Below are 22,325 nucleotides of genomic sequence, written 5' to 3' on the forward strand. Positions count from 1 at the left end.
TGCGTGAAACACAGACACGACCCGCTGTGGAAGCTGCCTTTATTATGTGTAAAAATACACTTTGATTATGTAGGACAGCAGTGCATCACGTTTCCACGGCTGCACATGAAAGCAGAGCAGCAGCGGGGCCGTTAGTGCTGGGCGGCACTGACAGGCTCCAAACCGGCAGCACAGACACTGTTTCATATAAAACGATTGTTCTGTAAAGGACTGAAAACACATCAGACACATTATAATACTAGATACAAACTGTTGGTTCATTCATCACTTTATTTTCCTCATTATTATGAACACTTTCAGTTGGCAGTACTACAGTCTGACCTGCTGTAGCTACCGTCACAAACATGGATATATTAGGACATTGAAAATGATTTTATTGCACTTCTGGCACATTTTGAATTCTATGAAATACAAAATTATTAAAATGCATAAAGGCCATCTAAACTATATTAAAAAAATGCTTCCTTTTATTTCTGGGAGGAGGGCGGTCCATCCGGTAAAATCCTGAACAAACTATCAGTAAGTGGAGATTATAACTTATTGTTTCCTTCATCTAACTCATCAGGAGCTTTGTTCTCCACTGTAGTGATTCAGTCTTTGAAACGACACTGGAGCTCTTTCAGGCACGTGCAAGGCCACACTGTGCCACGGCCGTGAGTTGGCCCCGAGTGAGGCGACCGAGTCGTGTGGAGATGTGTGAGGTTAGTGTTGGCCACCGACAGCGCTGGCAGATGGGTTATATGGTGAGATGACACAGAACACACAGCCTGCCTCCTGGAAAGCTTGCCTCATCTCCACCTAGCGGGCCAAACACAGACTGCATCAGAGGGAAACAGAGGGGCTCCACACACACAAATCAAACACACCCCAGCAACACAAGTGATCTAAGATGTACATACACTACCATGCAGGGTAACCATCCCTCCAACCATGCTGTTCATTAATGACCGTGACTGAATAACCTATCACAGAAACCAGACAGTATTATTTGTTGTCATTTTATAATTAGTCCTGTTGCTGTTAATGAATAAATCCTGTTGATATCTACAGTGACACAGACTGGTCACCATGTTAGGAATGACAGGATGGAAATGAAAATCATCAGTCTGCAGACGGCTGAATAAAAAACCCCTGAAACCAAAGTGAATGATGCTGGAGACGAGTTTGTTTTACTGAAATGCAGCAACTCAGAATGATGCGCAGCAGTTTGTGTGACCTCCGTGTCTGCATGCCTGATCCTGGAGGATCTCCTCCCACATCTGGGATCTCTGGGTTGCCGTCTTAGGGAAAATACTGGTTTGCTGCCAGTGTCTCAGCCTCCCAGTAGATGCACTGATGGTATAAATCTTATAGTGTTTTTCAGAAACACCGACCTCTGACCTTTAGATCAAGGTCACTGGCAGAAGCCAATATGAAGGCGATATGAGCAGAGAGCAGAAACATGCTGAGGCCGAGTTAGCTCAGTGACAGACTCACAAACTCATGTCTGCAGTTTGATTTTGTTAAACACGAACACAATGAGAGCAGCAGTGCTGCCACGTGTGCACAGACAGAGAGGACCCATGTGTTTGTTTGGTCAATGAAAGGCTTCAGTCAACGGTGAGTTTGCAGTTTTGTCTTTTTATACAATATCTGAAATGTAAACAAACTAACTAACAGTACACTTCAGGAAATATTTGCAGCTGTTTTCTTGTTTGTTTGTTTTGTACTACTTGAACACTAAAGTGGCCCTCAGCTCATTTAGTGTTAGCTGCTGTAGATGGATAGTTTCTAAATATTTGGAAAAATCATGTTAAACAGTCTTTCTACATCATTTAGTTGGAAAGAGAAGAGAAGAGAGTGGGGAAGGTTTCAGTGAATCAAACCTCACATCCACCGACACTCAGTCCACCCAGTAAGAGCACAGAGTGGCAGAGACAGTACACATGATTTGCTGAGACTCATGGCTCTAACTACAGCTCATTCTCTGATCACATCTCACTAACTAAGGTTTCCTATTTGCCTCCAACCTTTGAGTATATCTATTTCAAAGGTGCTCTTCACCTTAGAGTCAGTATTTTTTGCTCTGGTTAAAAAAAAAATCCCTCAATAGTTTTGGTGGAGTCGCCTGAGGACAGTTGCAAAGCTCCACATGTGGAACAAGAACAAAACATAGCTCTGGATTTTTGTTCACTAGTTAGTGAGTTAGCTACTTAGCTCTCCACTGGAGCCAAAGCCACCAATTTACTGTGCAGCGAGTTAAATAATCAAGACGATGAAATACCAAGATTAACATGAAGCTCCAAACCAGAGTTATTAACCATCACATTTACACTTAGTTTTACATTTCTGGGTTAAACTGAGTTTAGTTTTGGTTACATTGAGGTTTAACAGTTCACTGATGTTAGTTTGAGTTTTTACTATTTCCCAGGGAGGCATTTGTCACATGTAAAAGTTTCACAGAGTCCTACAGAGACCTCCACACAGCGCGCTCTTACCAGCCTCGCCTGGTCCAGGCACAGACCCACCACCGCCCCCCCACTGCCGGGTAACTTCACTGCCGATCCAAACTGCAAGAACCAGCGCAGACTTTATGAATGCACGGACACAGAAACACAGCCTGATGCAGCCGGGTCTTTAAACTCCACCCACCTGCCTCGCCAGCTGAACCATCTTGAGATTCCCAGGGCCGAGACAGTCATCAGTGTAAATCGACCTGTGGACAGAGGGCTAATGTTAGCTGTGAATACAGCGAGTGTAGAATGCATGCCTCAAATCAAAACGTGTCGTTTACCGGCGCAGCTCCAAGTTCTGGTCCATCAGCTGAGCCAGGCGGCTCCAGTCTTTGTCCCGGAAAGCCGTCCTGAGGGAGGAAGTCACGTGACACCAAACTCTATATTAAAATGCTGTGAATGGCACAAACTGGCATGGGTACATTAGTGCCAGCAGAGGAGGAGGAAATAAAGCAGCCAGAGCCTGAACTTTCACGGGTAACACACTGAGGAGCGGTCGGATCACCATGGCAACCGCGCTGACCCCGTATATGCTGGTTTTCATCTTCATGCTGTGAGTATTTGGGTATGCGTGTGCGTGTGTGTGTGTGTGTGTGTGTGTGTGTGTCCTCGTCAGGTTCATCCTGCTGAATAATAATTATGAGACATTTTACAGAGAAACGCAAAGATAAGGTAATAAGTTACTTTCTCCTGGGAGTAATTAAGTAACGTACTGCAATACTTCAGAGAAATGTAATAAGTATAATATGTGCAATGAGCCCAACACTGATGACCACACAGCGTGTCTTTGACGTGTTGCTAAGCGACGGCGGTGCCTCTCAAAGCAGAGCCAATGAGAACCCAGTGGAACCGATATGGAATCAGACTGATATGGATACATCGTAGTAACCAGAGACTTTAATGAGACAGTTAAAATTGTTGAAAATGAACAGCGATGCATGAAAACGCTGTGACTGCAGGAGCTGCAGAGTACCAGCCTCCGTGAACTAACCTGGCCTGATCAGTCAGCTCCGCAAATCTCCTCATGGCTTCAATGACCAGCGGCTCCTCTGCAGGACGACACAAAACACAGAAGCAGTCTATTGGATGCACTGGTGTGCGTTTGTGTTTACTGGCAAACACGCTTTCAGTTTAAAACAATCCCATTTACCTTATACTGTAACAGGGCGGCCCTTAGCGGCTGGAAACACAGTGAGATGGACCAAGGCAAGTGTAGTGGAACAAAAAGTATTTATTTGCCATACAGCTCTCCTTACAACAATTCACTCATCAAGCTTCTTCACAGCACAATCAACCCTCTCTAATGACAACCGGCAGCCATAAATATGTTTAGCTGTCACCGACTAAACCATTATTCCACTCTCAGGTAAATTCTTAAATCCCAGCCTTCCATCACAGTATATAATATATCAATCTGAATAAATACATACATAAATGAAAGGAGGAGGAGTGGACGCTGGCGCGTTGGGCTGCCGCTGCTCCCCTCTGTATACATCTATACTTACTGCTTAGTATAGTTACAAAAGTTTGTTTGTTTTGTTCTCTGAATCTACTGTCTCCCAGGTAAAGTGCTTCCCTGCCTGACCTGTTTGGCCGGTGTGCTTTGGACACATTTACTGTCAGCTGTCAGCACCAGCTGCTAGCCGCTGCGCTGTCTTCGGATAGCCGGTATTACATCATGACTACTGCTAAGTTGCTGCTCTTCCGGGCTCTTCTCGCTGGGTTTGTTCTGCAGTCCATACTCCGGCCCGTCTCCTCCACGCTGAGGTACTCGACATCAGAGCTACTCTTCCTGCACTTCCAGCACCTCTCGACCTTTCCGCCAGCTTCACTGCTACACCCTGCGATCGCCTGGCGCCCGCGTCGAAAGTATGTCCACCGCGGATCCAGACGGAATTACAGGATTGACAGCAGGAATTCGATACCATCCCTGTGGTCATCTCACTGCCGCTCCGCTAGGAAGCCTGGTGGACGGACTGCTGACCCTAGTGTGCTTGCTAGCCCTGCCCGGTCGGTTTGCAAAGCTTGCGGCGACTATCCCGTTTCCGTCGGATTGCTTAATATCCAATCCCTCTCCAACAAGGGACCTCTTGTTTATGATCTTCTTAATGATCATAACCTGGACTTTCTATGTCTGACGGAGACCTGGCAGCGTCCAAATGATTTCGCCGATCTCAATCTGACCACTCCGCCTGGATTTGTTTACACCTGCCAGCCCCGTGTGTCGGGACGTGGGGGTGGCCTTGCGATCCTGTACAACAGCAAGTACAAGGTAACCTCTCTTTCTGCTCCTGCCTACTCCTCGTTTGAATCCATGCTGATTCAAATTAATGGACCAACCCCCACAGTATTAGTTGCTGTTTACCATCCACCTAAAATCAACTCTGACTTTTTAACTGATTTTTCTAACTTTCTCGCTAAAATCCTACTCTTATCTCCAAATATACTACTGCTGGGCGATTTTAACATCCACATGGACAACACATCAAATTCAGCCACAAGAGATTTTATATCTTGTCTGGACAATTTTGGCTTACACCAATATATGGACGTTCCCACACACGCCAAAGGACACATTTTGGATCTTGTTTGCTGTATCGGTGTCACCCCGAAGAACTGTGCTGTATTGGACATGCCTTTTTCAGACCATAAATTAGTTTTATTCAATGCTAGTCTCCCACTATACAAAAATAAACAAAACCGCTCAATTACTTTTAGAAATATTAGGGGCATTGATCTATCAGCTCTTTCCCATGGCATTAATAACTTACCTACCATTGATGCCTCAGCTTCCATAGACGACCTGGTATCTCACTATAACAATGAACTTATCAACCTCTTAGATACCTTGGCTCCCCAAAAAACTCGAACTGTTTCTTTCTCTCGCTCTGCGCCATGGTATTCATCTGAACTTCGCCAACTTAAAGCTATTGGACGCCGCCTAGAACGTCTCTCCAGGAAAACAGGACTTACTATTCACAAGGACATGTATCTCAGTCATATACAACACTATAAAGAAGTTATTCATCATGCTAAATCTGCTTACTACACCTCTGTTATTGAATCACTGAAGGAAACACTCACACTTTGTTTTCTACATTGCATAATACTGTTAAACCCCCAGATACCTTTGCCATACATACACACTCTGCCGCAGTTTGCAACAAATTTATGGACTTTTTTTACACCAAGATTGAGAATCTCCATCAACAATTGCCCTCGTCCTGTGAAATGGTCAATTGTTCTATCTGCATTTTCTGCCCTTCTCAGCTGTCATCCTCTCTATCCAATTTTGAACTTCCCACAATAACTCAGCTATCTTCCATAATTACTAACTTAAAGTCATCATCATGTAAACTTGATCCACTGCCGACAAATCTTGTTAAACTCTCATTCCCGTCTCTTGACCCACTGATTGCTAATATCGTACACTCCTCTCTTATATCTGGTTCTGTTCCTTCTTCTCTTAAAACTGCAATAATAACTCCAATACTGAAAAAGAATGGTTCAGATCCCTCCAATCTAAATAATTTCAGGCCAATTTCAAATCTCCCTTTCCTAGCAAAAATTCTTGAAAAGATAGTGGCTGCACAGGTTCATCATCATCTCATTGGAAATAACTTGTACGAACAGTTTCAGTCCGGCTTCCGTTCATGTCACAGTACAGAAACGGCCCTAGTAAAAATCACCAATGATCTTCTGCTTGCAGCTGATTCTGGACTTATATCCATCCTCATTCTCCTTGACCTTACAGCAGCTTTCGATACTATTTCCCACCGCATCCTCCTTCACAGATTAGCATCTATTGGCATCAATGGTACAGTACTCGCCTGGTTTACTTCTTATCTCTCTGGCCGCTCACAGTTTGTTCAATTGCTCCCTCACAGATCAGTATCTACTCCAGTTAATTCCAGTGTACCCCAAGGCTCTGTCCTGGGTCCTTTACTTTTTAATCATCTATCTCCTACCCCTAGGTAATATATTTAGGAAGCATAACATCCAGTTTCACTGCTACGCAGATGACACCCAGCTCTACCTATCCTCCAAACCCACAGCTACTCTCCCACCTACATCCATTTCTGACTGTTTAAGTGAAATCAAGGTCTGGTTTACGCACAACTTTCTTAAACTTAATGGCAATGAAACAGAATTCATTTTAATCGGCACCAGATCAAAACTGACTACAGTTCCAACCAGTCCTTCATTATCCATTGATAACTCTGTTGTCACACCCTCCCCTCAGGTTAAGAGTCTTGGTGTCATCCTCGATAGCACTCTGTCCTTCACAGCACATATAAATAATATCACTCGGTCTTCCTACTTTCATCTCCGTAATATTAACCGTCTTCATCCCTCACTCACACCACACAGTACCGCCATACTTGTCAATGCTCTTGTCACATCTCGTCTGGATTACTGTAACTCTCTTCTCTATGGTCTACTTCATAAATCCCTCCATAAACTGCAGTTGGTTCAAAATACAGCTGCTCGTATTATTTCCAGAACTAGATCCACTGAACATATAACACCTGTTCTTAAACAGCTCCATTGGCTCCCAGTTCACCTCCGTGTCAATTTCAAGATCTTGCTTCTCACTTTCAAAGCGCTTCATAACCTCGCTCCTCCATAACTATCCGATCTTCTCCATACATACTCACCCCTTCGTACACTCCGCTCTTCTTCAGCTTCCCTTCTGTCAGTTCCACCTGCTCGCCTGACTACCATTGGACTCAGAGCCTTTAGTTGTTCTGCCCCGAGACTTTGGATGCACTTCCACTTGCTCTCACGGACCACACACTGTCTCACCTCTTTTAAATCACTACTCAAAACCCATCTGTTCAGAATTGCATACACCTGATCTGTCTTAGGCCATTTTACCTTGCTCAGTTTTTATATTTGCTTTTATGATTGTTTATGTCTAAATTTTATCTACCATGTTTGCTATATATACATCTTTTTAATGTTTTTATGGTATTGTTTATGTGCTACTGTAAGGTGACCTTGAGGGTCTGAAAGGCGCCTATAAATAAAATGTATTATTATTATTATTATTATTATTATTATTATTATTATTATTATTATTATAATAAATACATTTTACATTTTTATATTAATAAATATTTCACCCTTTAATTTTACACCAAACCCAATATTATAAAAACCCAAAAACCCAAGCACAAAACGATTCACCACACTCTCTTAACCCATGGTCTCTCCCGGAACCTTTAACTGGTGTCTGGAGCCCCGGGGACACATTTGCCCAAACACCTTGAAGAGGACACAGGCAAGAAAGGTGAGTAATCATATCTTACAAACACTTATTTGCACCACTTTTATTCCTAGATTCCCCCCACACACACATTTGCATTAGTTTTCCTTACTGGTAAACCTTAATCACAATCTCAATCACCATTCTTCTCTCCTCACAGACAACCACCACATTCCTTGATGAGGAGCAGCTGTGCAGGATCTGAAACAAGGCTACCAACTGGTTTTTTTTGTTTTTTTTTTAAATTCCCAATAAATATTCAATAAATAATTAAACTTCTTGTGTGCAAATGTTTTACTGTGCAAATCCATGCTTAAAGTGCGATGCTAAATAAAGTGCTTGATAAGGTGCTTTTAATAAAGTGAAAGGTGTGCTCTAAAGTGCTATACAGATAATACAATATAAATAAATGTAGTAAGGGAGTCCTCTTCCTTACACTGGGACAGCGACTTTATGGGTGGCTCTGACTGATGAGCTCTCATGCTGCTGAAATGTTTTATTCTGGTTGTTTTTAACATGTTGTTCATTCAGACCACGGACATAATTCAATGTCTTTTAAAAGATCTTTCAGTGACGTGAGCAGCAGCAGCATTTATATGAGCAGCTTACATCGAGCCATGGTTTGGAAATCGAGGCCTTAAACACAGGGTGCACGGTTTTTAAGGATACAGCTGCTGTTTCATTTCAGTTTGTACACGTTACTCATGCTGTCTGATAAAAAACATGACTAGTCTTGTTAATTAGCTTCACTGTTTCCCTCGGTTCACTTCTACTCGTTGAGGATGATCCTGTGAGAATCCCCCGCTGTGCCTGCAATTCAACTACAGCCAGTTTCTGTACAGTGGATCTGTGTGATTGGTCGGCCCTCACCTGAAACGAGCTGCTTTGGCTCCCCTTAATCCAACTTTGATTGGCACAAAGATTAAGCAGCAGGTGTGCACAGCTTCTAGTGTCTGAGATGAACATATTAGCGATATCACCTCTCTATGACATCACACTGAGACAATTAGAAAAAAAAAGTCAGTGTTCAGAGTGGTCTGAAGCTGAGATTACCTGGAGCTGAGCTCGGAGGGTTTTGGTTCGTTTATTTGTAGAAAACATGGACTTTCCCTTCAGTGAACGGCACATGACACTGATTATAGAAATGGGTTTAAATAGTGGGATTACTCCAAAATAAGAGTGTGGTGGGAATGTCACTAGTTTTGGTCACCTTAACTGGACTCATTCATTCTGAGCTGATGGTGAAACAGTATTGATACTGGTGAAGTACAGCAGATGACGACAGAGCACCAGTACAGCAGGAAACAGTGAGATCATCACCATCAGTAGGATTCATCTGCTGAGCACCTGTAACGTCTGATTTGGAAACATACCACTGAGCCAGCGCTGTCGGATGTTGCTATGGATACGGCCAGAATCACTGGGGTCACTCAGGTAGGCCAGCCAGAACGGTGGAAGTTCACTCATGTCCATAGGAGTGTAGCTTCCTGATAATGGAAAGACACACATGAAGACAGTTTGAGCATCAAAATGACAACAAATCCAAACAATGAGAAAAGCTGTGAGTTCTGCAAAAGTCCTGATCTAACATCACACAGTCAGTCTGAGATTATAAAGTTCTCCAGATGCAACGTACATGTGGAAATACTACACACACATGATTTAGCAACAACTTGTATTTTACAGGATATAAAGTTTATGGCACGCTGACAGGGAGGTCAGTACCGAAGCCGTGCTCTTCCATGAACTCCTTGCTGAAATCCATGTACACTAAGCCTTCGTACACCTGCAAGACACAACAGTAACGTCTGTAACTTCACAGTTAACACTCACAGGCAGGTCCACACACCGTGGGTCATCAGACTGACCTGTACAACTCGGTCCTGCAGCCCAGCAGTAATGAACAGCTCATCCGTCTCCACATTGAGGATGAAGTTGGCTCTGATTGGTTTAGGAAGATCCTGTGGCATGAATAAAAAAACCCCAAACAAACATGACTCAGAGGGACACTCTGGGAAACATTCAGTGCAGTATGGTTTTATTACAGTTCTATCAAATTATAGACCAAATTGCCTTTTCTGTCAAAAGTTCAGGAGAAAGTCGTCCTCCTCCAGCTCCAGACCTTTTCAGATAATCACGGCATCGGTGAAGTCTTCCAGTCTGGTTTTAAAACGCATCGTAGCACTGAAACTGCTTTGTTAAACGTTTCTAACGACCTTTTAACTTTTACAGACTTGGGAGATTCCGCCATTTTAATATTACTAGATCTCAGTGCTGCTTTTGATACGGTGGATCATAGGATTCTTATCTCTCAACTGGAACAATATGCTGATATTAAAGGGACTGCATTGCAATGGTTTAAATCTTACCTATCTAATCGATCATTCTCTGTTAGATTCAGAGACACTTCATCCCCAAGGACCTTGCTCTTTTGTGGGGTCCTTCAGGGATCTATTCTTGGCCCGGTTCTCTTCCTATGGGCTCTATTTTAAAAAAAATATGGTATCTCATTTCACTGTTATGCAGATGATTCACAGATCTACCTCCCACTGAAACGCAAATCTGTGAACCCTCTGAAGACACTGTTCGATTGTCTGGAAGATGTTAAGGCACAGGTGTCCAACTCCAGTGCTCGACGGCCGGTGTCCTGCAGGTTTTAGATGTGTCCTTGATCCAACACAGCTGATTTAAATGGCTAAATGACCTCCTCAACATGTCTTGAGGTTCTCCACAAGCCTGGTAATGAACTAATCATGTGATTCAGGTGTGTTGACCCAGGGTGAGATCTAACACCTGCAGGACACCGGCCCTCGAGGCTTGGCTTTTGACACCCCTGTGTTAAGGCGTGGACGGCTTTAAATTTTTTCAATCTAAATGAACAGAAAACCGAGATCATTGTCTTTGGCCCTAGTGACCATTACGACCTTGGCACCTTAGAAAATTATAAAAAAACGTTTGTGAGGAATTTAGGTGTGATTTTTGATAGTAATTTAACATTCAATAAACAGATAAATAATGTGATCAAGACCAGCTTCTTCACCTCAGCTTACTTGCAAAGGTGAAACTATTTCTCTGTCTCAGAGACTTTGAGAAAGCGATCCATGCCTTTATTTCATCTCGCCTCGACTTCTGCAACAGTCTCTACTCTGGTGTTACTTCATCAACTATTGGCCGACTACAGCTGGTTCAAAATGCTGCGGCAAGGCTTCTTACTGGCACGTGGAAGCGAGAGCACATATCCCCTACACTCGCCTCGCTACACTGGCTGCCTGTTAGTTTTCGAATTGATTTTAAGATCTTGACACTTGTTTTTAAAACATTGCATGGACTAGCTCCTATATGTCTTTCTGATCTTTTAAATTGGTATACTCGGGCGAGATCTTTGAGGTCTGCGGACCAAATGCTTCTAGCTGTCCCTAGGTGTAGATTAAAACACAGAGAAGATGGGGCTTTTGCTGCGACTTCTCCAAAACTGTGGAATAAACTGCCTTTACATATCAGGAGCTCTCCAACACTGGATACTTTTAAAACTCGTCTAAAGACCCATTTTTACTCTTTAGCTTTTAAGTCTGTATGAGTCTGTCATCATTTTATTCTTATCATTTTCTTATTCTTGATTTTACTTTCCTTTTAAATTCTGATTATTCTGTTGTTTAGTACTTTGGTCAATAGTTGTTGTTTTAAAAAAATGCTATATAAATAAAATTGATTTGTTTGAAAAGAAGACCCAGATCTGCACTCTAAAACTCAAATACACCTTTCTTTGTCCACACTCCACCTTTCCATTGAATTCCATGTATTTGACATATGTGTGTGGGTAGACTGGCCACACGTCCTTACATTATCTGTGATGTTGTAGAACTTCATGAGACACTTCAGAGTAGCTGAGACGATGGCACTGTGAGAATCGTAAACAAGTCAAATATTACAAAGTGCACAAAATGACCTCTGAGTTTCAAAATCAAGCAAAAATACTCACCTGCTTCCAGCAAGGCCCTTCACACAAACACAGATATATGACATCATCATTAGACTGAATTAGATGCAAACAGGCCACAACTGTTAACGTGTTACACTCGGTAAGTATCTGAAGCCATCCTCACCACTTGTCGGGGAATGTTGGTGTCGTACTTCAGGGTGAAGTTCTGCTTCGTCAAAGCAATCCTGCAGAGAGGAATGCAGAGCGCTGAGCGAGCATTAGCTTTGAAAACCAGTCTGTGTGATCCAAACCTGTAAACAGCTCACAGGGTTCTGGTGGTTCAGGGTTTACGTGTGGGGGGCGGGGCTTGAGCACCCACCCCTTTGAACGTCTCCGCGCGGCCCTGTCTACAACCATAGCACTCTCAGAAAATTCAACAGTGAACTCATGCAGTCACTTACAGTTGTGTCTGTATTACTGAAAGTAAGTGAGTATTTGTACTTTAATAAAATGGGACTTTTATTTCCATATGTTTATTCTTGGACTCCAGGAGGAGCTTCACTTTGACGATCAAACTCCATCAGTTCATGAATGGACTGTTAGCTAACACCAGCATGTCTGCCAGCACAGGTGCCGTCTCGACTGGATGTGAGTGGGTAAGTTTGGCCAATTCATTCAAATATCGCCCATACAGACAAAAGGGCCACTTACACCCACAGGAGCGCACAGAGTTTCAATTCAAGGAATCACAACAATATTAATGACCCCTATTAGCAAACACGTGGTGACAGTAGGAAGGACAAAACTCCTTTTAACAGGTAGAAACCCAAAAAGCTTCCACTTTGCAGCATTACAACTTGCAGTTCATCGTCGATATCTCTGACGGCCTGTGTTATAGCAGCACACTCACATTCAGTGAACTCAGCACAAGGTTGCGCTCGGTCACAAACGTTTGTGAAGACAGACTGAAAACACCTGTATTCAAATATTAAGACGAATGATTTGACACATTTGCTCAGTTACAGCTAACAGGCTAACCCAGGGGTCAGCAACCTTTAAGACCCAAAGAGCCATTTGGACCCGGTTTCCACGGAAAAGAAAACACTGGGAGACGCAAATACTTTTTGACATCTAAAATGAAGATAACACTGCATACATTGTTTTTTACCGTCATGCTTTGTACAAACAACTATAGTGTGTTGCTTATGAAATTCATGAAGTGCTACAAAGAAAAGGAAATTTTATTTATGTAATGAACACATTTTGAACTCTTAAAAAAATATAACATGGAACTTAAATTATCTATGTAGCAAACAAAAACTGAGCCGTCGTCCTTATATCGCCTCTGGGCTTTCGGAGCGTGTAGCAGAGCCTTGACCTAAATTTTAAAAAAAAAAAAAAAATTGGAAAAAAGCACTATGCTCCTAAAAAAAAATGAATAATACATATTCGCAAAATATCTGCATAAATATTTATTCTACCTGGTTAATGTGTATGGCGGGGCGTGGCCTGCAGTGCCGCTGCAGGAGAGGTGGTCGCACCTGAGCGTCATAGGCAATCACACCTCGCCGCCTTAAAGGCTGTGCTCTCTTTGCTGTTGTGTTATGTGTCGGGCTGTGCGCTGGAAAGCTAAAGCCAGCTGCATGTGTACAGCAACAGTGTGTGAAAAGTGGTCAATAAAGAGAAGCTGTCAAGCATGTTCATGCAAACAGAGCTGTGATATGTTTACAATGCGACTCCTGCTCCTGAACCTCTGCACACAGCGTCTGCAGACCGGGGCTGTACGAAGTCACTTCATCTTTACGCAGGACTGTAAGCTGTCGTCTGTGAGGCGTGAGCGGTTTTTGTTTTTATCATAGTTCATGGTGGAGATTAGCTGCTCACATATGTATGTGGATCCGAAGATCGACAATCCACAAATCAGGCATACTGGTAGGCCACTCTTGTCAGAAGTAAATACAAATCAATCTGCCCAGGCATCATTAAATGTTCTATTTTCTTCAGACATTTTTCTTTTCTTACATTTCTCCATACATGGCCTACCCGGGGTTGAAAGTCTCGATAAATGCGCGACATTTCGGCGGGTATACCTGCTTCCGTGAGTGTGACTCTTATTTTGAGCGACGAAAAATAATAAAACATCATTTTATTTTTATACAAACCGGATTCCAAAAAAGTTGGGACACCAAACAAATTGTGAATAAAAACTGAATGCAATGATGTGGAGATGGCAAATGTCAATATTCCATTCAGAATAGAACGTAGGTGACAGATCAAAAGTTTAATCCGAGAAAATGTATCAGTTTAAAGGAAAAATATGTTGATTCAAAATTTCACGGTGTCAACAAATCCCCAAAAAGTTGGGACAAGTAGCAATAAGAGGCTGGAAAAAGTAAATTTGAGCATAACGAAGAGCTGGAAGACCAATTAACACTAATTAGGTTAATTGGCAACATGACTGGGTATAAAAAGAGCTTCTCAGAGTGGCAGTGTCTCTCAGAAGCCAAGATGTGTAGAGGATCACCAATTCCCACAATGTTGCGCAGAAAGATAGTGGAGCAATATCAGAAAGGTGTTACCCAGCGAAAAATTGCAAAGACTTTGCAGTTATCATCATCAACTGTGCATAACATCATCCGAAGATTCAGAGAATCTGGAACAATCTCTGTGTGTAAGGGCCAAGGGCGTAAACCCATACTGGACGCCCGTGATCTCCGGGCCCTTAAACGACACTGCACCACAAACAGGAATGCTACTGTAAAGGAAATCACAGAATGGGCTCAGGAATACTTCCAGAAACCATTGTCAGTGAACACAATCCACCGTGCCATCCGCCGTTGCCAGCTGAAACTCTACAGTGCAAAGAAGAAGCCATTTCTAAGCAAGATCCACAAGCTCAGGCGTTTTCACTGGGCCAGGGATCATGTAAATGGAGTGTGGTGGCAAAATGGAAGACTGTTCTGTGGTCAGACGAGTCACGATTCGAAGTTCTTTTCGGAAATGTGGGACGCCATGTCATCCGGACCAAAGAGGACAAGGACAACCCAAGTTGTTATCAACGCTCAGTTCAGAAGCCTGCGTCTCTGATGGTAAGGGGTTGCATGAGTGCGTGTGGCATGGGCAGCTTGCATGTCTGGAAAGGCACCATCAATGCAGAAAAATATATTCAGGTTCTAGAACAACATATGCTCCCATCCAGACGTCATCTCTTTCAGGGAAGACCCTGCATTTTTCAACAAGATAATGCCAGACCACATTCTGCATCAATCACAACATCATGGCTGCGTAGGAGAAGGATCCGGGTACTGAAATGGCCAGTCTGCAGTCCAGATCTTTCACCTATAGAGAACATTTGGCGCATCATAAAGAGGAAGGTGCGACAAAGAAGGCCCAAGACGACTGAACAGTTAGAGGCCTGTATTAGACACGAATGGGAGAGCATTCCTATTTCTAAACTTGAGAAACTGGTCTCCTCGGTCCCCAGACGTCTGTTGAGTGTTGTAAGAAGGGGAGATGCCACACAGTGGTGAAAATGGCCTTGTCCCAACTTTTTTGGGATTTGTTGACACCATGACATTTTGAATCACCACATTTTTCCCTTCAGATGATAAATTTTCCCAGTTTCAACTTTTGTTCGGTGATTTATGTTCTATTCTGAATAAAATGTTGACATTTGCCATCTCCACATCATTGCATTCAGTTTTTATTCACAATTTGTTTGGTGTCCCAACTTTTTTGGAATCCGGTTTGTATTTCAAAATCATGATAATCTTCCAATTTAGAACTACAAGTTAAAAAAGAACCAACACAAATAAAATACACTTCAGCTAAATACTTATATATATTTTCCCAAACCACCTGAGCCACAGGTTTCCGACCCCTGGGCTAACCGTATAATCTACAGCCTGTTACACAAGCTCAGTCATGTCTGAGAGACAATAGATGGCTAACATGGTCAATCCAATAAATCCACACAGCAAAGAAGTATAATTGATCTTTCTACATCCAGACGGTGGTTGGCTAGCACGCTGTGACATAGCTTCGACTGACACTGGTTGCTTTGTCCAAGTCAACTTTGCTGTCCACATGCTGACACTCAGCTGTGGAGACTTTTCTGGTAAATCTCGTCCACGTCACAGGTTTTGTTGTTGACACCTCGGTGTAAATGCAGTTCACCTCAACAGCTGCGAGTTTTCATTATCAACTTTTCTACAGGTTACACAAGCAAAACTGGCTTTTCAGTCACACAGAGATATAAATACATCTAACATTGTTTTGAAGAAAAGTAAGGTCCACCCTGAGCATCAGATCTTAGTATTGCCTTCAGATGTACCTTGTAAGTGTTGCAACTGTCCACTAGTCTCCACTGTGTAAGCATGTGAGGTCTTGACATTAGTACCTTGTTATTAATTACCTACCTTCTGTATTATCACATTTTCTCTACAAGCTCTTATTTCAAAGCAGGTAATTCTTCACCTGCTTTCAATAAGAGACAAGGCTTTGTTATGAAGTGTTGTAGCTCTTATGAATCAGAGTACATCAGAGATCATCTACACAGACTGATAGCAGCAGGGACCCTCACCCTTGTTTGGAGCAGAACTGGTAAAACTTCTTACATGTCGCCTGTAGCAGTCGAAGACCCCCCAAGTACCTGCAATCAGTAATAAAGACAAAGATTTCCTCACTATGACACCTCCATCCCTCCTTTAGCTCAGTCAGCTGGCTGCATACACACCCTTCCTTCCTGCTGATACAGAACAGATCTTGCAGGCTGCCAAACTCTGTGGGGTCGTTGAGTGGATGAGGCACTAAAACCTGCAAAGGTCACATCACTTTAGGACAGAGCAGAGACATTTTAGTTCATAAGAATATGTGTTCATTTGTATTACCAAAGTCTGGCTGTCCAGCAGAGTAGCCTCAGCCCAGAAGTTAGCGATGGTCATGGCGATTGTTTTTCCATTGAAGCCATCTGAGGGATTCCCCATTAGTCCCACCCTGGGAGCCATCAGAGATTTGGGAAGTATTTTATACCAAAGTGTGCCAGTTGTGTGTCTGCGTTTTCTTACCTGGCATATGACCGGCATGTAATAGGTTTAGCAGGGCTGCCTTGCTGCTTGGTGGAGTAGTGGGTGAGCCACTTGGTGTAGTCTGACAGTCCCTGAGATGTTGTGAGAGAATATGGTGTTAGACTGAATTTAACCAGAAAAAGAATGTAACTGTACGCAGAAATGTACTTACAGATTTATGTTACATTAATGTAAAAGTTACAATAAAGCTTCAGCAACTTGTGCCTCTTGGTTTGAACATGTTCTTCCACATCAGGCCCTTACTATCACCTGCGTCTGATGGCTTCAGCTTCACCTACCTCACCCGCTCCTCGGTCTACACTCAGTGCTATCTGACAAAGATCCAACACGGCTGACTGTGCAGTTGATGTTCATTATGTCTGATTGGGTGTAATGTTCTCTGACAACTTATCAAATCTACATGTTTGAGAAACTGCCAAACTGATGCCAACAGCTCAGATTTGAACTTTATTCATTTGACCTGCAGGATAACCGACTCTGAGACTGTTTGTTCCTGTGGCCACAACATTGCAGGTTAAACGTCATTACTCATCTTTATTGTTCACTGCAAACAGCCGTAATGCAGACGCCAGAGGTCTCTGTGGCCTCATTTGCTGACAAACTCCAGTATAAAATGACTCGAGCACTCGTGTCCGGCTTGTTTGCATTGATGTGGAGGGAAGTGTCGAGCTGAGGTAAGAATACAAACCACTTGTCCGATCAGCTGGAAGCCAGTAGGAAGCTTCATACCAAACACGTGGCGCTGCTTCTCACTGATGAGCCACTCCTGAGGAGAAACAGCCATCAAAGTCAGTCTGAACTTTATTAGTTTGTTATGATGGTGGACAGATTGATGGGTTTACATACAACGATGCAACAAGAATAAAAGGCAGTTCCTGCGTGTTGCTGCCTGCATGAAACGAAGCACGTTTCACGTTAGCTTTACGAACCCAGAACTGTCCGAAAGTCCTGCCCGTGGTCTGAGGCTGTTGGTTCAGGAAGTCCGACATGTAGGACAGCGTGTCCCTCTGGATGCAGTAAAACACCACGCTGGCCAGCCGGGACGCCGTCCGCCCTTCCTGTGGCTTTTCCAAGAAGCGAGTTACCCTGATTCAGAAAAGTGCAGCAGATGAAGCATTCACTCTCAACTGCTAGTTAACACAAATATTTCACAGCCAATCGTAAGTCTGTATTTAGGCCAGACGACCTGCTGAAGTTCAAACTGAGCATCAGGATGGAGATGAAAGGTGATCTAAGTGACTTTGACACGGCTGTTGGTGCCAGGGAGGCTGGTCTGATGGGATTGTCCTGTTCAGTGCTCAGAGTTTACAGAGAACGAAGCGCAAAAGACAAAACATGCAGTGAGCAGCTGGGCTCTTGGTGAAAATGCATTGTTGATGTCAGAGGTCAGAGCAGTCTGAATATTTTCCTTTGAGCTGATGGGAAAGCCGCAGTGACTGAACCACAGAAGAGCCTCTGTGAAAGGACGACAGGTCAAACCTTAGAGCAGATGGTTACAGCAGGTCTCACGCTTAAATGAGCTGTGGGTCACTGCTGCCACTCTCCTCTCATGTGAGGACCACTTCAGTGTTCAAGCAGTACAAAAACAAACAAACAAGACAACAGCCACAAATATTTCCAAAAATGTTTTGTTTGTTTTTTAAAATATTGTACAAGAAGACAAAACTGCAAACGTGAACGCAGATTTTAAACTAGCTGAAGTCTTTCAATGAACTACCAAATAAACACCCAGGCCGCATGTTCGAAACCCGGGGTCTACCACACTGGCTGCCACTCCTGTCAGCTAAGAACAAGACACTGAGGATATATTTCATCTTTCCTGTTGTTGATGAGTGTCACAACATTTGGATGGTAGGCTCACGGTTTGGTGTAAGTTAATGAAAGCTTGGATCCATCCTGTGCTGTCCAGTCAGTTGAGGCAGCTGCTGTCAGGCTGTGGGGAATATTTTCAGCAGCAGCTAAGCATCATGTATAGTTCTGTTCCCGACCGTGTCCATCCCTTTATGATTACTGTGTATTTATCCTCTGACGGCTGCTTCCAGCAGGATAACACAACAAAGCTCAAATCATCTTTTTGAGCAGGACACTGAGTTCAATGTGATCAAACAAACAGATCTGCTTCATGGCTGTGCAGCCAACAACTCTCATGTCAACATGGACCAGTATTTCTAAGGAATGTTTCTGAGACCAACCTCACCTGTGGGAATCAGGGCAGACCTCTACGATGCCTCTGGAGCTGCTCTTCTCCCCTTCTTCCAGCTCGTAGTATATGATCAGCTCTCCGGGCTGCAGCGGAGACACAGCATGGTGAGCTAGCACACATAATTCATCCTTAATCCACAAAAATGGCTTATTAGCAAAACTGCTCCACAAAAGCTCTGAACTGTTATCTCTTAAGCCCATATCAACGTGTGGAATTCATCCCATCAATCCATGGTCCTTCACTATCTTTATCAGGGTCACAGGGGAAGCCTATCCCAGCTGCCACAGAGGCGAGAGGCGGGGTACACCCTGGACAGATCACCAGTCTGTCGCAGGGCTAACACAGAGACACAGACGACCATTCACACCTATGGGAAAGTCACCAGTTAACCCCACTAACTGCATGTCTGTGGACTGTGGGAGGAAGCCGGAGTACCTGAAGAGAACCCACACAGAAAGGCCCCGCCCACACAGTGGATTCAAACCCAGGACCTTGTTGCTGTAAAGCAGGGGTGGGGAACCCCAGAGTCCTGCAGGTGTTAGATACCAGCACACCTGAATCACATGACTGGTTCATTACCAGGCCTGTGTTAGATCGAGGACACCGGCCCTCGAGGCCTGGAGCTCCCACCCCTGCTGTAAGGCAACAGTGCTAACCTCCATGCCACCGCGCTGCATTCACTGTTGCTTTGTATTTAAATTAACCTCATTATGACAAATGTTTGATTTCTATGAAAATAAAAGTGTAATGTTGTCATTTGGAGTTCTACCTCACAGTCAGAGTGCTGTCAGTGTTACAAACCATTAACCCAACACGGCGCTCGGACTGATAGACGATTATTAAGATCAATACCGATATTTGGTGATTTAAAAATGTGACTTATCAGCCAGATTTTTTTAAACACATAAAACATAAAGATATATCCTTAAAGTTGAGTTATTTATGAGTCCTTATGAAGATAATATGATAATGGAGTTTAAAATGGGCTACTTGTTGCCAACAGGGAAGTGGCAGGCTGCCCTCTGGTGGACAAGCAGCAACATTCATAGCATGGTTGAAGGCTGTTTCTAATGTGTCTGGTTTAAGTAACAGCACAGCAGCCATATCATAAAACACAAGCAAACATATTTCCCATGTTTCTTCTCATCTCTAGCGTGCACTGAAATAGCAATATGATCTAATACAGTATATGGCTTAATGTGCTCACCTTTGTTTCAGCTGACAGGTGCTTCATCACTTCAACTTTGAACATTTGGCCAGTGCAAAACTGACACAAGCTAAATATCACCCACTGACACTGGGAAACGTCATCATATCAGCAGATGTCAGTCAAAGAAGCAATGTCGGCCATACGATACACGGCAGTATCCCCTACCACACCACTGCTACACAGAAGTTCACACTGTCCACTCAAAAGACTACATCAAATGTTAAAATTTTAACACCGACTAACAGGTAACATCACTGTGACCATCTTTTATATACAGTCTGTCATGAAAACACAAGGCTTGGTGTCAGTTCACACGAGATAAATCTCACCTTTGACCTGAAGAAGCGAATAACTTGAGCAATGTCAAAGTTTTGGTCTGCACACAGCATGTCTCCAGCAATCTGCTCACACAGAGAAGAAACGCTGTGTCTGTACAGCAGGCGGTGAGATTGTTCAGCGTTATTTAGTCCATTAGCCATGGACAGAGCAATCGTACCACCATGATGTCGTCCTGCAGCTTCCTGCTCCGCACGACCAACTCCAGGTCAGCCACGGCCCCGAGGCGATCCTCCAGCGTAGTACTGCCGTCATTTATGACATTTTCCACAGGGAAGTCGGTAGCTGTGGCCCAGCGCTCGTAGTGCTTATACCTGGTCATGTTCAGAGAACAGGAATGGTAGGAAAAGCAAAGCTATGGCAAAGTTTCCAAACACCAACCGATCCACGCGATCACTGCCACTCACTTATCAGCATTGGTAACCAGATAGACCTCTGTGAACAGCTGGCGCCTGTAGACACAGACAGACACCATCAGTGAGATGTAGGGGAACATGAAAGCTCTCCGGATCATGTGTGGATCATGCTCACGCACATGTTGACAGTTTCCCACCAGAAGTCAAGGATCTTCTTTCCTCCAATTCCAGGAAGCAAGGCCTTTGGTACCCCGCTCAGGTGGCTGTACAGGCCTGTTTCATCACTCTGGCAGCAGAAGAAAGATTTACTACACAAAAACCACAACCTGCTAACAGAGCCCCCCCATTCAGCATGAAACATGGCTATTGGTTTAAATCAGCAGGCCTAATTATCACCTTTGTAGCAACACATGAACAACATGGGCTACGCTGTGGTAACGTGTCTGTGGCTTACTTGGATACTGGACCAATTCAACAATTTCTGTCATCAGAGGTTTTGTGAAAGCAGCTAAAACTGTGATTAGAGACACAGCGCCGCACACTACCTCAATGTTTTCTCATTTTGCACCTTTTATTAATTTCACATGAAATACTGTGATTTTGAGTTTTTTTGCTTGCATTGGTACATCGACATTAGCCCTGTTGTACCTACGTTAGAATTACTGCAGTCCCATAATGAACTGTCATGTGATTGTTGCCATTTCTGCTGCTCTCTTTGTAAAATCTCTCTTGAAAATACGTTTTTCATGTAAACGAGACTTTTTACTTGGAAAAATAAAAAATAGAAAAGTTTCTACCTCGTGACAGGAATGACTTTTTTTTTTTTTTTTTTTTTTTTTACACCAGTTACACGCGTGTAGTGGACAACACACATGCGGTGGCCAAACTCACTCAAATAAGCCATCTCCGTTGGCGTCTGTCATAGTAAAGACGATGTATTTAAATGCTGAATGTCCCATCAGTACTTTATCGCACACCTCCGCTTTAGAAAAACCCTGCCATGTTATCATCACAACGGCCTGTAGGGGGGGCTGCAGACACGTTGTTGAAAATGAACATGGTTTTGTAAACATGCGCTGGTTTGTCAGCCGGATTTCCCACTACATGGTTAATATTTCGTAAACATGCTAAGGGACGTACAAACACTGGCCAGAGTCAAAGCAGCGGTAAAGTGTCCGCTTGTTGAAGCCATTTCGGCCCAGAGCGGCAGCTTCATGACTAACGTGAACTTTGCACTGTTGTTACCGCAACGTTCAACCGACTCACCTTAATCTGGGTCTCTAACACGGTGCCGTGACCGGCTACCAGCAGGATGCAGATCATCGCGGCCAGTCCCGGGGCTCCTCTGAAACCTTTAAACACTGAGCGTGTGTAGGAAACGTCTACGCGATGAGCTTAAACCGTGTCCACAAAGACGCCCACTTCCGGGCGGAGCCTTCAAAATAAAAGTCTT

The 22,325-nt window shown here is 43.6% G+C and overlaps 1 protein-coding gene across 1 annotated transcript; it reads right to left on the reverse strand.

Moving 5' to 3' along the window:
* Positions 1 to 250: 250 nt before the first annotated feature.
* On the reverse strand, positions 251 to 22,312 carry LOC116329939 (glucuronokinase with putative uridyl pyrophosphorylase). The gene is made up of 23 exons (XM_031752082.2): positions 22,139 to 22,312; positions 21,052 to 21,158; positions 20,924 to 20,968; positions 20,677 to 20,830; positions 20,510 to 20,581; positions 18,965 to 19,053; positions 17,697 to 17,853; positions 17,456 to 17,533; positions 16,747 to 16,838; positions 16,570 to 16,675; positions 16,416 to 16,495; positions 16,263 to 16,331; positions 11,865 to 11,925; positions 11,741 to 11,757; positions 11,602 to 11,659; positions 9,630 to 9,722; positions 9,487 to 9,547; positions 9,135 to 9,248; positions 3,484 to 3,541; positions 2,774 to 2,842; positions 2,632 to 2,695; positions 2,478 to 2,549; positions 251 to 798 (listed from the first exon to the last, which is right to left on the reverse strand). Exons 1-23 carry the CDS (start codon positions 22,193 to 22,195, stop codon positions 703 to 705), a joined length of 1,869 nt encoding a protein of 622 aa, XP_031607942.1. The 5' UTR covers positions 22,196 to 22,312; the 3' UTR covers positions 251 to 702.
* Between the last annotated feature and the right edge of the window lie 13 nt (positions 22,313 to 22,325).

Source organism: Oreochromis aureus, linkage group 14 (assembly GCF_013358895.1).
Source record: "Oreochromis aureus strain Israel breed Guangdong linkage group 14, ZZ_aureus, whole genome shotgun sequence".
Lineage (NCBI taxonomy): Eukaryota > Metazoa > Chordata > Actinopteri > Cichliformes > Cichlidae > Oreochromis > Oreochromis aureus.